Raw genomic sequence first — 16,641 nt, 5'->3', positions numbered from 1 at the left:
TATGATTTATGAATTTATTTACAACAAGAAATTGAGACGTAGTTTTAAAATACATACACAAATACTTTGTGGAAGAAAAAAATTAATTCTTCTTGAATCATTGTTTTAATTCCAGTAATTTTTATTATTAAAATAGTAAAAAACAAATAAACAAAACAAAAAAAATATTTAAGAAGATTCGTAGTCTATCAAGAGGAAAATTAAGTTCGAAAAAATACTACCGTTAATCTAAAGAACGTAGAAAAGATTCTATAAACATTAAAAAAACATTGACAACTGTAAAATAGAATACAGAGAAGAAAATAGAGTTGTAGGTAAAAAAAACATCTAAAGAAAAATTTGGAGCAGGATTTAGATAGATATTTAAAAAAAAGAATTATGAGAAGGGTCTAAAACAATTAAAAAAAAACAAATCTAAAGAAGAGTTTTTAAAGATGAGTTCACAAAAGAACATGAAAAACATATAAAAAATTAATAAGAACTTTAGGAGACTGTAAAATAGACAGAGAAGAAATTAGTATAAATGAGATATAAAGACAAATCTGAAGAAACGTTTAGATAAATACTTAGAAAAGAAGCTATAAAGACAGAATCTAAAGAAAAGTCCAGAAAATTTAAAAACTGAAGAACAGCTTTAAAGAAGAGTTTATAAAAATCTAAATATGATTTCACAAAACAAAAACTAGAAGGAAATAAAAATTAAAAAAAAAACTGCAGAATAGAAAAGAGGAAAGAAACTAGAACTGAACTGAATATTTAATACTCAGGAAAGCTAAAAACCTAAATATTTAGGAAAGAAAGAAAAAAATCAAAAAACAAATTTAAAGAAGAGTTTATAAAAATCCATAAAAAAACTTAGAAGAGAATCTGAAAAAATTAAAAACATTTGAGAGGACTGATAAATAATAAAAGACAGATAAAAAATTAGAGCTGAACGTAAAAAAATCAAAGAATAGTCTGGAGCATAATATTAGGAAAAGATACAATAAAAGATACATTTAAAGAAGAAAAGAAAAAGAAAAAAAAATAAGAAATTTAAATTTAAAAAATCTAAAGATGATTTCACAAAAAAACTTAGAAAGAATTAAAAAAAAAATTTAAAGGAGAATCATTAAATTTGAACTGTTGTGCTGAACAGACCCATCTATATAAGCATGCCTTCCATCATATAAGTTATAACAAATGTTCTGAGGGGGACCTTGCACTTTTTGAGTTACCTTGAAAATCAGGTTGTTTTTTTTTTAAAGTGAAGTGTACTCAGAGGGCTCATATAATACTGACTTTAATTAAAAAAAATCAAATATTTTTATAAAATAAAAAAGTCATAGGTATGTAAAAAGCTGGTTATGTATTTTTAGATTTGTTATACTCTACATAACGTTAAAAATAATGTTTTTGTTTTCTGAAACAGTTGTAATTTTTTATTTTATTTTTACTAAAACTGCGGAACGAAACACACGTGTTAAGTCTTTTTAATTGTTGTTGGCCTCCTCTGATATAATTTTGAAGCCTGTTTTATGCAAAATTTGTTCACTAATTTTTAGTAAAAAAATAATTTAGTAGCTCTTCTAGGTTTTTTTTCGAAATCATCTTTGAATTTTTAAAACTCTTTTTTAAATTTGTCATTTATTCGTTTGACTTTTATTTCTTGGTTCCGCTTTAGCATCTTTTCTAAATATTTAGCTAAATCTTTCTCTACATTTTTCTTTGGATATTTTTTTTCGTTCAGCTCAAATTTCTTCTGTCTTCTAAGTTAATCTTCTTAAAAATTTTCTTTATTTTAAATCCTTTCTAGTTTTTTTTTGTGAAATTTATAAATTTATCTTTTGATGTTTTTTAATATTTTGCTCCAGATTATTCTTTGATTTTTTTTACGTTCAGCTTTAATTTTTCTCTGTCTACTATTTTACAGTCTACTATTTTTTTCATATTTCTTTTAGGTTCTTTTTTAGATTTTCTATCTATTCTTAATATTTTGCTCCAGATTATTCTTTGAATTTTTGTTACGTTCAGCTTTAATTTTTTATGTTTTTTATTATTTATTTATCAGTCTTCTCAAATGTTTTTAATTTTTTCAGATTTTTTTTTTAGTTTTTTATGGATTTTTATAAACTCTTCTTTAAATTTATCTTTTGAAATTTTTTCTTTCTTTCCTAAATATTAAGGTTTTTAGCTTTCCTGAGTATTAAATATTGAGTTTTACCTTCAGTTCTAGTTTCTTTCCTCTTTTCTATTTTGCAATTTTTTATTTTTTTTAAATTTTCTTCTAGTTTTTGTTTTGTGAAATCATATTTAGACTTTTTTAAACTCTTTTTTATATTCGTCATATAATTATTATAGATTTTTCTTGATTCTGCTTAAGCTAGTTTTCTAAATATTTAGTTACAATTTTCCCCAGATTCTTTGTTTTTTTACGTTCAGCTCAAATTTTTTCTCTGTCTTGTATTTTATAGTCTACTATTTTTTTTCCTATTCATTTAGATACTCTTCTAGGCTTTTTTGTGAAATCATCTCTGGACTTTTATAAACTCTTGTTTAATTTTCTTTCTTAAATATTTAGCTCCAGATATTTCTTTGATTTTTTTTTTACATTCAGTTCTAATTTCTTCCCTGTCTTCTATTTTACAGTTTTTCAATTTTGTTAAGTTCTCTTGTAGGTTTTTTTGTGAAATCATATTTGGACTTTTATGAACTTTTTTTTTAATTTGTCACTTAACTTTTTTAGACTCTTCTCTTGATTCTGTTTTAGCTTCTTTTCAAGGTAATCAGCTAAATCTTTTCCCAGATTTTTTTTACGTTCAGTTCTAATTTCTTCTCTGCCTAAATTCTAATTTCCTCAATATTTTTAGAAAAATTTTTATATTCCTTTCTTGTTTTTTGTGTGAAATTATTCTTTCTTCTTTTCTATCTTTTCTTAATTTTTTGCTCCAAGTTATTCTTTCTTTAAATTTTTTTACGTTCAGCTCTAATTTTTTATCTTTTATTATTTATCAGTCTTCTCAAATGATTTTAATTTTTTCAGATTCTTTTCTAAGTTTTTTTATGGATTTTTACAACTCTCCTTTTAATTTGTCTTTTGATTTTTTTCTTTCTTTCTTAAATATTTAGGTATTTAGCTTTCCTGGATATTAAATATTCAGTTTTAAGTTCAATTCTAGTTTCTTTTATTTATTTTTTTCTTTCTTTTCTTTTTTTTTCTTCTATTTTTTGTTTTGTGAAATCATATTTAGACTTTTATAAACTTTTCTTTAAATTCGTCCTTTAATTTTTGTAGACTCTTTTCTTAATTATTAAAGAAATATTAAGTCTTTAATCTAGATTTAAAGGATCCGGTACTTTTTACCCACAATAGAAGAATTTCATTTTAATTTATTTACGAGTTTATTTTTTCTTCTCATGAATAATTAAACTTTTTTTTGTATAATTATATTATTTACATAATTAATTTGAAGTGATATCATCTGCTACTGGAAATGCGAAAAAATCTTGACATTAAACTGGTTTCAAAATTATATCACAAAACAACAACAATGAAAAAAGGCTTCTAATAGAAATTTTCTCAAAACGTCTTAGTCACGCCCTGTTTTTTATTCCTAAACCTATCAAAAATACTAACATTTTGGAGCAAAAACGCCGAAAAAATTTAACCTTGTTACATAATCAATTCCGGCTTATATAAGAACGCACCGGTCGGGAAGACCAGTTTCCAAATTTCGTGATGAAACGTTTCATTTTATTCTTGTGCTTCGCATTTTGCGAAAACGCAAAATTACGTAACTTTGAATTTTTTTCGAATTGAAGTTAATTTAATCGTAAATAATTGTAGCACCAAATTTTCAAAAATGTAACCGAAACCAGGCCGATTTGAAAGAATGTGTGCTAAAAGCGGCCCAAAACGGCATCTCCCAATTAACACGAGCTTACGATAAAATTAATATTCCAAATTTGGAGCCGTTTGAAGTCCCGGAAGTGATTGTAGGGCAAGGGTCCGGAACCGTGGCCGTGGACCAAAATTTCAAAAATTGCAAGTTTTCCGGCTTTTATAAAATGAAACTGGAGCAGTTCGAGTAAGTGTTACACTTCTTGTACTAACTGAAAAATAAAATTTTCAATATATATTTATTTTTAGATTTGATTTTGACAAGAAAATTTTGCACATACTCGGGACATTTCCAGATATTACGAAAAAATGCGACTATGAATTGGATGGGAAAGTGCTTCTTTTGCCAATCAAAGGCACAGGGAAAAGTACAGTTGTTTTAGGTACGTTTTAACACACGAAATAATTAGTGAAGAAATTATTTTTTTAAAGAAAATTTGGTCGCCGATGTTGTTTTCCCCTTTGAAGAATATTAGAAGAACAGTAAAACTTTTATTAAGATCAAGTCGACTGAGCTCACGATTAATCCCCAACGTGTTACATTTAATTTCGAGAATTTGTTCAATGGTGATAAGAGATTGGGTGATAATATTAACCACGTGCTAAACGATAATTGGAAGGAAGTGTTTGATGATGTCAAGGATGGTTATATTGAAATTGTGAGGCAAATTCTCACCACTTTATTCACGAATTTCTTCGCTAAAGTGTCTCTGGATGAAGCGTTCGATTAATTTTAGTCCTAGTTTTAAGCAGAACTTATTCATTAATCATGAAACATGGAAACACATTAATTAATTTATGAATAATCATTGTAGTTGACCAAAAATTTAATAAAGTAGTTTTGTGTACAACAATACAACTGTGTATGATTTCGAGCGGTTAATTGATTTGTATTATTTTATTATTAACAACTAAATGTTTGGTCTACGGAGGACTATAACTTAGCGAGATACAAAATAGCAGGATTTTCTGTCCTTCATCAAAATAGTACGCTGGAGTAAAAATGGGGGCGCTTCGAGCGTTATACCTTTTCGGCAATTTTACAAATTACGCCGAAATGTTGAGCTTTGCACTTTTAAGAAACTTTTAAGAAATTGGTATAAGTAAAAGTAAAAGCAGTATGTTTATGTGTGGAAACTTAATAATACGATCTCATCCAATGCTAAAACTATGTACGTATACCCAGTTACTAGTCAAGAAATTATTACTATAATTCAAAATTAAACAAATATGAAAAGCACAGGCTTTGACGAAATATAACATAACATAATTAAATACTGTAATGAAGAAATTAGTGCACCTTTGTCTTTTGTTATTCAATACTCTTTAGATTATGGAATTTTCCCAGAACAATTAATACGAGCGCAAGTTCTTCCTATATACAAAAAAGGTGACCCAACATTAATATCAAATTATAGGCCAATAAGTCTGCTGTCATCGTTTTCTAAAATTTTTGAAACTGTTATATCTTCCAGAATTACTAACTTTTTAATGAAATTTCAGTTACTGAATTCATCCCAACACGGATACATTAAAGGGAAATCTGTTGACTCAGCTATATTTAGCTTCACTAATGTTCTGTTAGATAAATTAGAAGAATAAAAGGTGGTTCTTGGAATTTTCTTAGATTTCTCCAAAGCCTTCGATTGCCTAGATCATAACATCCTAATAAGTAAATTAAAGAAATATGGCATAAGAGGAGTTATGTTAAAGTTGATTACATCTTATCTTAATAATAGGTATCAGCAGGTCACAATAACAAAAAACAGTACTATATATACATCAAATAAACTTCTAATTAAACAAGGTGTACCTCAAGGTAGTATACTAGGGCCTTTATTTTTTGTAATTTATATAAACGACCTATTAAACATTTTAACAGTCTCAGACAACAATAGTGCAGTTAACTTTGCTGATGACACAAACATATTAATTTGGGGGTGAAAATATGACAGATACAATGAAAGAAGCAAAGATATGCATGAATAAGGTAATAAACTGGACTAAAGAAAATGAATTAGTGTTAAATTTTGAAAAAACTTACGGCATTCATTTTGCAATATGTAATCACAAGAATACAGAGAAACCGAATAAAATTGTAATATCATCTAAAGAAATTGAATTAGTAGAGAAAACTAATTTTCTGGGAATATGCATTGACCATAAGTTAAGCTGGACTAATCATATAGATAATTTATTAAAAAAATTAAACTCAGTACATTTTACAATACGTGTTTTAAAAAAATACATTAACATTGAACAACTAATAATAATATACTTCGCAAATTTTCAATCATTACTAAGCTACGGTATAATATTTTGGGGGCAAAGTGGAAAGATATCAAAAGTATTTGTTGCTCAAAAGCAAGTCATGAGAACTATGTTTAACTTAAAATATAATGAAACTTGTAGGAACATCTTTAAAAGCAATGACTTCTTGACAGTAACTGGTTTATACATATATAGATTACTTTATTTTTCTTTAAACAGAATCTACTATTTAATGTCACTGACGACCATAAGTACAACACTCGCAAAGTAGACTTAGAGTATACAAGACACAAACTTACGCTGACGGAAAAAAAATCTCATTATGCAGGAATAAAACTATACAATAGTTTACCTGTGCATTTACGCATACCTTGTAATTTAAATTTATATTTGACTACATTTTGAATCTTAAACCATATACTTTAAATGAATTCTATAATAAACAGGTTTTTTGACTTGTTTTACAATTATTTTTATGTTATTATTATTTCTGTGTATAATACTGACGTTTTTCGTATCAATTTTGTTACTACATTTATATAAATTGATAGAAATAAATTATTATTATTATTATTATTAAATGGAGAATGGTAATTTTTGGTGTCTAAATGCCTGTCATTAATTCTACAAAGCGGCATTTCTGATTTTACATGGGAAATTCACAGACGACTAGATGAGAATCATTTAAAAACACATTATGTAACAAACAAACAGATGGATTCTTATTTTATTTTGTTTATTCTGACAGTTTTAAAAAACAAGTATCACACGTTTTTGAGTTAAAAACGTGAAAAATCGTAAAAATAAAAAATTGTTATTTTTGAGTTCCTATTAGGTAATTTTTCAGCTCGGTTCATTTAAGTAAGAAACCCAAAAACGTTGAAAATCGTAAAAATAACTCTTTTGTTTTTGACAAAGTTTATTCGTTCAAAAACTAACAAGATCGAGTGAAACAGGCAATGTAAAGTCAATTTAATTTAATTTTTTTGGTTTTGAGGCGGGTTTTGAAATGATCTTACAAAATAAATAAATTTCAGGTTCAAAAATGGACAAAATTGGCGTTTTATCTCAAATGCGTGTTTATAAAGAAAATAGCAAATCGCTTGTTGCTTCCATTTAGACAAAAAATTAACGTAACTTAAACCAAAATACTTTTATTAACAGTCTTGTCCTCAAAACCATTTTGAAATCAGCCTGCGATGATCGAACAATACATTTATTTTGAAATTTTTTTCTATGCATTATGTTCGCCTTTTTATTGGTTAAGCGCATTTCAGGCTGCACTTACCCAATTAAATTCAAGTAATTTAAACAAAACTATAATATTTTGCAGTTTTATTATTGAGTCATTATCCTGATTTATTTCACTGGTTACGAAGAATAGTAATTAACAAAAAAGAAAGAAATTTATTGCAATTTGTTCTGAAAATAATTAGCTTTCTGTGTCATCAAGTCATCAAGGTGCTAAAATGTTAAAAAAAATATAATTTTTTGTCTAATTTTTTTCATACGGTTTAACAAATAAACAAAATAACAAAGGCCAAATAAATATTTTTTATTTCCTTTGCAAATTTAATTAAGTAATAATATCTATATCTAACAATAATAATAAAAATTTTTATTGTAGAAAAAAATGTGAGGAGGCAAAATTTAGGTTTTCGTCGGTTGAGGCAAAATTAATTTTAATGTGAGATTAATAAGCAAACATAGCGGAACATTTCATTTTGTTTAGGATTTTATTTTGTATTATTGAACAAAATTGAAGATTAATTAAATTCTTCTACTATTGTTTGCCTTATTCTTACTAATGTTTTTGCATAACAAAATTAAGAATCAAAAAATGTTTTTTTCTTGAATTTTAGTTTTTGTGGTTATTTCAGTAATAACTTAGAAAAAACGTTTTTTAAAAGCTTTAAAAAAGTAAGAATAAGTTTAATTTAGTTGTCAAGCCAAGGTGGCAAGTATTATGATTTATATGTTTTTTCGGATAACTAATTAAAAATCAAACAAAAAATTACATAAAATACTTATACAGGATGCTCAAAATCTGGCGCACCAACTCAGTGGTACGTTGTTGAGAGGCATGTGTAGTTCACGGGAAAAATCTTGAAAAAATTTCTAAAGCCATATTTAAAAAAATCTGGAGCTACAAACTTATTTTGTTAACTTCTTCAGTTTTTATTATTTTTTAATGTTTTTATGTTTTACACTAAGTAATCGTTCCCGAATACAACGATGAATAATTATTTTTAAATTTCCTATCGGACTTTTGCAGTTTTTTAATTTAAAAAAATTACAATTGTTTGTAGATGTGCCAACACTGGAAATTATTTCCTCGGAAACCGTTTAAAAAATAATTTATTTTTATTGTTGATCCAATTTTATTACATTCACGACTGTTAGACAACGTTGCCACATATCATTTATTTAAAATTCGTTATTTATCAATAACTTTAATACAAAGAATTTTTTTACTATTTTTACCTTTATATGTAAGTAATTCTCTACCACACACCATTGAGTTGGTGCGCCGGTTTTTGAGCACCCGGTATAGTACAATGTGTTCAAAAATACTTGTTCATCAAGTCACCTTTGACATTTGAACGTAATGTGCCGCTTAATTTAAATTGTGAATGCCGTCAAAGTGACAGATCCGTTAAAATAATGCAAAATTGCTTCGAATACACAACAACAAAAATCACGGAAAGACAAATTAAGACAAACCTCACACTTAAAAAAAACTTTGCCGAAAAATGCCAAAAAGTGAGTAAAAATCTAGTTCAAAGACCTGAGAGAAAGATTACGATAGTCATTTGGACTAATTTTGAATTACATAGTCAATTTGATGAACAACCATTTTTGAACACATTGTATTTACAGAATTTTAGTAAGTATTAACTGTTTCAAAACTATAAAAACACCAACGTCGCATTTTCTCGCAAAATTAGCTGTTATAAATTATTCATACACTTCAAAAAAATAACAGCTAACGGAATTTATAGTTTCAATGAGTTAATAATTATTAATAACTATTTTACATTTATATCAACCATATTTAAAAAATTATTTGGTAAAATGCGGCGTTGGCGTTTTTATAGTTTTGAATAAGTTCGAATCCATGCAAATTATGAATAGTGTTGTTGCAGTAAAACCACTTTGATAATTACAATAAAAATAAATTGAGATTTTGTCCAAACATTTAGTTTTATTTTCGTTAAATAAAATAATTTCTTATAAAACTGAAGAAATAATTGTTAATGGAAATTATTTTTGTTGCAAGGTTAACAAAGAAGCATATAATTCACAATAATTCTAATTCTTATTTTAATCAATAAGCTTTCAATACATTCAATTTCTCACATGTCCAATAGACAATTTTAATAGGTACATCAAATTGTAACTACAAATTTATTCTAATAAAATAGATTTAAAATGGTGCTCAAAACACAAAATGCGATTCCTGTGCTGGCTCCAAAATTTTGCAAATTACTCCCAGATGACGATTTTTTGTAAAAGCTGGGACAATTGGCATTATTATCAACCAGCCATTGGCAAAAATTTCCTTTGAAAATTTCCATAAAACGCTCGTCAACTTCCAAACTTCCTAAACTACAATTTCTGTAGCAAATTCTTGAGATTTTTTTAAATCTATTTTCTTTTAAATCAATATAAGTAAACGTGTGATTGTTAAAAACTCCATCTGGTAAATATTCAATCAAATTATTTTCCAACGCCAGTGTTCCTAATCTATGCACTTTAATTCCATCCAGAAAGTGTTTATCAATACTTGAGATGCGATTATTTCTAAAGATAAGAATGCTTTGTTGTTGCAGAAATCGTAGATTTTCCGGACCCAAACTTTTAATAATGTTATCACTCAAGTCAAGATAATCCAGAAGAGGCACTTGGTTCAAACTTTTAGGATTCAAAACCTTTAACTGGTTAGAATTTAAATCCAGTCGTTCCAGTTGAACCAAGTTACAAAACGCGTTATCTTCAAGCACTTTAATTTCATTAAACGGTAATCAAAGATATTTGATTGGAAAATTAGCAAATGTTTTTGATTTAATTGTTGAAATATTATTTTTTCGAAAGGTCACTGTACCAATATCCCTTTGTTTGAAACAATCGGCTTCGAGTTCTCTTATATTGCAATTGGTAAAATCAAGCTCGAAAAGTGGTTGTGTCACGTTGTACATTTTGCATCGAAATACTGGAATTTCTTGGTTTACAATTTTAATAAATAGGGTAGAGTTTTCGGTAACTGTTATGACCGTAGACTTGATACTATATCGGTTAGATTGGATAAAGTAATCAAATTTATTTTCATGTCCTGTAACAAACAAGGAACAAATTAAGACAACCAGTGTCGCTTTTGAGAACATTTTCTTTCTTTCTGCGACTCGGGGAAACTTAAATTATGTAATAATGCATTACGAGGATTAAGGATAATTTAACTCGAATTACTCCATCCAGTTCTATTAAAGAAAAAACAATTTTCAAACGATTAATAAATAATTAATCACAAAAGACAAATTAACAATGGTCATTTCGTTTGAAAGAGCTGTGTTATAATCATTTTTTTCCTTTTCTGTTTTTGTACTGAGGCCATTACGATACGCGATTTGCGTATTATTTTTTATTATTCAAGTACAGTCACGATAAAAAAGAATGACACCCCTACCGACCGAGCCGGATAGCAAATGTCGGATTAAAATCTTTTAGGTCATAAATTTTAACAAACCCTTCAGTTTACAAACTGTCCAGCTAGTTTGCACAATATTCTGCTGGTTTATAAAATTTATAAAATAGCCAAAAGTATACATTAACCGTATCATATCGAAAAGATTTGTGGCTGCGGTTTTAAAGGTGTCATTCTTTTTGATCGTGACTGTACAAGTAGCCACAAGACACACTGACTAAGCCTTTAACAACTGACAACTAACTTCAAGTTTACTTCTGAGTCACTTTTAGTTCACTTTTCTGTACCTCGAACAGAACTCGCCCTATTTAAACCTGTTCGATTCTCAGTTGTTTCACAGTTTACGAATCAGAATTTAGAGTTCAGTTTCCCGAAGATAACTTAACCAATAGGATTTTCATAGTTAATAGAAAATTCCGGAACAAATTATAAAAATCACTTAAAACCAAAAACTATAACTAAATTCAACTAAAAACGAACTAAGAACGAACCGATGTTCTTTTAGGATTTCATCACAATATTCTAAAAAAAACTCTCAACAACGGACCCTCTGTATAACGGACGGGTACAAAAAAATAGAATATACTTTATTTGTCTAAATAATTACTAACAGATGAGTATTTTAATGAGTATTTTACACGTGTTACAAAATTAACTTAAACTTAGATATTAGCTGTTTTAAAACTATAAAAACGCCAACGTCGCATTTTACTAAATTATATTCTTAAATAAGGTTGATAAAAGTGTAAAATAGTTACTAATGAATAGATCTCTAATTTTGAGAGAACGTGTTTATAGTTGTGAAACAGCTAGTAGCTCAATAATTTAGTTGCACTTTTTAGTTAAATATCGATGAATGTGTGCAAAAATTATTAGAAAAATGTTATGAAAAGATTGATGAAGACGATAGTGATAAAGAGGAAACGTTCCATAGCACCCCAGTAAACTTATGCTGTCTGAATATTTTGATTTTAAAATAATAAAAATTTAATAACAAAATGTTTATCGATAAGTATCTTATACTTAAAAAATGGTTAAAAAATTGAAAGAATTTAATACACTTATAGTTATTAATAATACGAGTGTGAAAACACGAGCTTAAAGTTCGAGGGCTGTCATTATGCAACGAGCGTATGCGAGTTGCATACCTAGACACTCGAGAACTTTAAACGTTTTTGCTATTCAAATTGTTTTTTGTTGGAAGATTTTAATTCAAATTGGGCGGCTATGGGAAGCATATTGTAAAATAGTGAAAACATTAATTTAAAACACGTTGCTATGACAAGGATGTTTTAGATTAGTGTTTATAATCAGGGATTCGGATATTAAAAAGAAGGCTTATTAAAACGTTACCAACAAAAAATGCTATAATATAATAGCGTCATTAATGTAATGTGCAATTATATGCGTGAAGCTGATCACGTGACCAAACTGAAGCAGTTTGGTTGGTCTATTCGCGTTGTTATAACAAATCGCAACTTCATCTACGACAGCAGAGCTTGTTTTTTTTCCTGTGAGTTAATTTTCTGTGAGCTTTTTTCCGAGGGTTTGTTGACAGTTGGGATTTTTTTATTGTAAGTATTTTTTCACGTGGGCTTTTTTCTTTGTGGGTTTATTTCTGTATGGGTTTTTTTTTTGTGAGTTTTTTTCGATGTGAACTTTTTTCCGTATGGGCATTTTTGTTGTGGTTTTTCTGTGGGCTTATTTTATGAAATCACATTTTATTGAATGATGCTTTTGTAGTCTTATAAATAACCATTTTTTATATTAGTTTAAATTTTTTGGTGTTATTTGTACATTAAAAAAGACAAGTTTTTTATTAAAATTGTTCACTTTTCGTTAGTGGACACCTCTCCATAAGGGACAATTTCGTTGTTGAGAGGTTTTACTATAGTAATTTGTGACATCCCTTTTGACTGAAGATCAGATAAAAAATTACAAAAAACACTTAAGTAGTATTTGGAGAATTACATAAGTTTGAATTTATGCAAATTTGAATAAATTGTTGTAGCAAAAGAACCAGTTTCATAATAATTAAAAATACAGGGTGAGTCACTGATATGGACGTGCTCGATTGCTCCTGTACTGTCAAAGATATCGAAATAAATTAAATGGCATTGCAAATGAGAAGTCAAAGTGCACGTTCTAAAATTATTTTGCTTTATACAGGGTGTTTTATTTTTACAGTGCAGCTTTTAACATAGTTTTTTTTTAAATGGCATTCTTTGTATATTTGTACATATTTAAATTTGCACTTTTTTAGACTTTATAAATAAGTTTAGTTTTTGCAATTTGCTTTAACCATTCAGAAGTTATTTAATTTTTTCTACAATTTAGTGCGTCTACAGGCATATTATTAAAAAATCGCAGTGCCCTTGGTTTTCAAAATATCAGGTTGGGACTTTGTTCGTAGGTAAACAAATATCTGCGGTATCTTTTGGTGACAAGACCATATATTTACATTGTAGTATTAGCATGCTGGTAAATTTGGTAAATTTTGAAGGACCATAACTTGATTTTTTTAAATACCACCTCCTGTATTTTATTACTAATTATTATTCAGCATCTCATTTTACATCTTTTATACTTCTTTAGTTTTTTTCCACAAGTTGATAGTTAAGAAGGTAATTCGGTTTTTCTGAAAAATTCACACAAAATCTCTTGGATACTAATGTAGCGTGCTATAAATTTATAGCATTTATAGGACATCACGTTTTGGTTTTATTGTGAAAATGAATTTTTTGCGTAAAATGCATACCTAAGATAATCATCTAGACATAATTTTCATAAAATTTTGAGAACAAATTATTAAATAAAAATGACAGAAATATACATTGGAGAAATAAGGAAGTAAACAAACCGAGGTACAACAAAACAACAGCGATAACATATTACTTGCAGTGACAAAACTGTTTAAAATAACGGCATTCTTAAGTAATAAAGTAATACACTGGTCAATTTTTTTTTAAATTCACCGCTTCTAATGTGGCATGATCAATTCTACGAAAAGCTTTTTTAATTCTTTCTTCCATATTTTCTCTAGTAGTGTCGTCGTTTTTTTAAATTTTTATTTATTAATTTGTTACCAATATTAAAGATTATACAGGGTGTATTAGAAATACGTGTGTTAATTTTAACATGTAATAAAACTCATCAAATACAATAACTTTTCTATATAACATTTTGCAAAATGCAAAAAAAACCAAAAAAAGTGCAAATTAAGCAATTTGCAAAAACTAAACTGATTTATAAAGCCTAAAAACGTGCACATTTAATTAAGTACAAATTTACAAGAGGTGCCATTAAAAAAAAAAGTTAAAGGCTGCACTGTAAAAATGAAACACCCTGTATAGGGCAAAATAATTTTAGAACGTGCACTTTAACTTTCCATTTACAGTGCCATTATTTAATTCATTTCGATATCTTTGACAGTGTAGGTGTAATCGAGCACGCCCGTATCAATGACTCACCCTGTATAACGAAATTTCGTCCAAACACTTTGTTTTATTTTCGTTCAATACAATAATTTTTTCTTCTAGAAAATTGAAATAATAACCATTAATGAAATTTTTCTTTGTTGCTGAAAAAACTTAATTAAAATGAAAATGAAGGTTAACAATGAAGCAGAAAATAATTCACAATAATTTTAAATTTTATTTTAATCAATATGCTTCCATAATTCCATTTATTATTACGGTAGAATTTGTCACACGTGCAATAGACTACATTAATAATACGTACATAAAATTTTAATTACGCATTAATCTAATAAAATAAATAAATTTAAAAAGGTGCTTAAAACACAACATGCAACTCCTGTGGCCCCAAAATTTAGCAAATCACTCTCAGATGACGTAATTATCAAAAAATTTGAACGATTGACATTATTATCAACCAGCCATTGGGAGAAATTGCCTTGGAAATTTTCAATAAATTCATCATCAACTTCCAAACTTCCCAAACTACAGTTTTTGTTGCAAATTCTGGCGATATTTTTCAATTCATTGTAATTTAAACCAATGTGCGTAAAAGTGTGATTGTTAAAAACTCCATCTGTTAAATACTCAATCGAATTATTTTCCAACGCCAGTGTTCCTAATCTATGCACTTTAATTCCATCCAGAAAGTGTTTATCAATTTTCGAAATGCGATTATTGTCAAAAATAAGGAGGCTACTTTGTTGCAGAAATCGTAGATTTTTCGGACCCAAACTTTTAATAATGTTATCACTCAAGTCAAGATAATCCAGAAGAGGCACTTGGTTCAAACTTTTAGGATTCAAAACCTCCAACTGGTTAGAATTTAAATCCAGTCTCTTCAGTTGTGCCAAATTACAAAACGCGTCATCTTCAAGCACTTTAATTTCATTAAACGGTAAATAGAGATATTTGACTGGAAAATCCGCAAATGTTCTTGATTTAATTACGGAAATATCATTTTTTTTTAAACGTCATTTTATGAATGTTACGTTGTTTGAAACAATCCACTTCCAGTTTTTTGATATTGCACTTAGTAAAATTAATCTCTGAAACTGGTTGTGTCACGTTGTACATAATGCAACGAAATTTTGGAATTTCTTGGTTTACAACATTAATGAAGAAAGTAGAGGCTTCGCCAACTGTTACGACCGAAGAAGACTTGATTTGGCTAGATTCGATAAAATAATCAAATTTAGTGTTTTCTTCATGCCCCCAAACAAAGTGGGCACAAATTAGGATAATCAGCGCTTTTGAGGACATTTTCGTAACTACTCTCTTTCAACGGCTCGAAGAAATTGACGAAACTGGAATTATGTAATAATACATTACTCAGATTAGGAATAATTTAATTCAGTTAATAGACAGCAAAAGAAAACAATTTGTGACTTGAGACGATGTAGAGCAATTTTTTACAATAACTAATTATGATAATTTATTAAAGCAATTTGCAATGATTTCCTTATTATTACCATCGACTAAAATATACTCAATGGCATAAAAATTGCAACATCAAAAAGGAGTTTGAATTTTTTGACGAAACTTGGTACAAATGGTCGACTATTAGCGAGTAATAAATTATTAAAATTTTAACGTTTTTAATCAAGTGGTAAGGGAGTTTTTAACATTTAAGTTCTTTTACCAGCAAGTGTTATTCTTCCAATTTTTTGCTTTTCTAACTATCTTTTTATGTGTTTTTTTTTAAATTCAATTAGGTTTAAGTGTTCTAAAAGCGCAATAAGGCTTAGAGAGGACAAAACCAAAATTACTAAAAATTTGAGCAGTTTTGAAAGAGGCATGATTTTTGGACTACAAATAGGGGTTTTTCATTTAGAGAAATTGCTAGTCGTTTGGATAGAAATCGAAGTACCATTAAGCAATGTTATCAGTTATAGACTGGAGAAGATCCAGGACATATCTTAAAAAAAACAAATGAAGTCCAAAATGGTAGTTTTCAGAGTATGCTTATAATTTAATTACAAGATAAATTTTTGCCCAATGGGTGGGTTTAAAGGTCGTTTTTTATCACTTTGGCCAGTTTACCATCGAAATCGGTCATTTGGACTGTTTTCTGTTGGATTTACTTGGTATGGGAGGTATGGGCAAAAACGCATGTTTAAGTCAGACCCATGAAACCTTTATTTCGAAACTCAACGCGTTTCGACCATAATGTGGTCAATCTATACAGTGTATATTCTCACCTGAGGATGACCACTTTGTGGTTGAAACACGTTGTCTGTCTAAATAAAGGCTTTGGTGTGTCAGGTTTAAGCTGTGTTTTTGCTCATTCCTCCCATACCTAGGAAATCCAA

General features: G+C 28.1%; 2 protein-coding genes across 2 annotated transcripts in view; one reads left to right on the top strand and one right to left on the bottom strand.

The window, feature by feature from the left end:
• LOC659101 (probable multidrug resistance-associated protein lethal(2)03659) overlaps positions 1 to 16,641 on the bottom strand; it is a 34,941-nt gene that overhangs the window by 14,989 nt on the left and 3,311 nt on the right. The gene's annotated exons all lie outside the window — the stretch shown is intronic.
• Positions 3,664 to 4,573, top strand: LOC103313455 (protein takeout). Its single transcript, XM_008196756.3, has 4 exons — positions 3,664 to 3,773; positions 3,827 to 4,067; positions 4,130 to 4,263; positions 4,313 to 4,573. Exons 1-4 carry the CDS (start codon positions 3,719 to 3,721, stop codon positions 4,354 to 4,356), a joined length of 474 nt encoding a protein of 157 aa, XP_008194978.1. The 5' UTR covers positions 3,664 to 3,718; the 3' UTR covers positions 4,357 to 4,573.

The sequence above is a fragment of the Tribolium castaneum genome, chromosome 8, assembly GCF_031307605.1.
Source record: "Tribolium castaneum strain GA2 chromosome 8, icTriCast1.1, whole genome shotgun sequence".
Classification (NCBI taxonomy): domain Eukaryota; kingdom Metazoa; phylum Arthropoda; class Insecta; order Coleoptera; family Tenebrionidae; genus Tribolium; species Tribolium castaneum.
This window is presented reverse-complemented; position numbering and strand designations above follow the sequence as displayed.

Bases quoted from the DNA above. Each gene is read 5' to 3' on its own strand.
- LOC103313455 (XM_008196756.3), top strand. From the start codon at position 3,719: ATGAAACGTTTCATTTTATTCTTGTGCTTCGCATTTTGCGAAAACGCA. The intron at 3,774-3,826 runs GTAACTTTGAAT...AAATAATTGTAG, and splicing joins TTGCGAAAACGCAAAATTAC to CACCAAATTTTCAAAAATGT. The intron at 4,068-4,129 runs GTAAGTGTTACA...ATTTATTTTTAG, and splicing joins ATGAAACTGGAGCAGTTCGA to ATTTGATTTTGACAAGAAAA.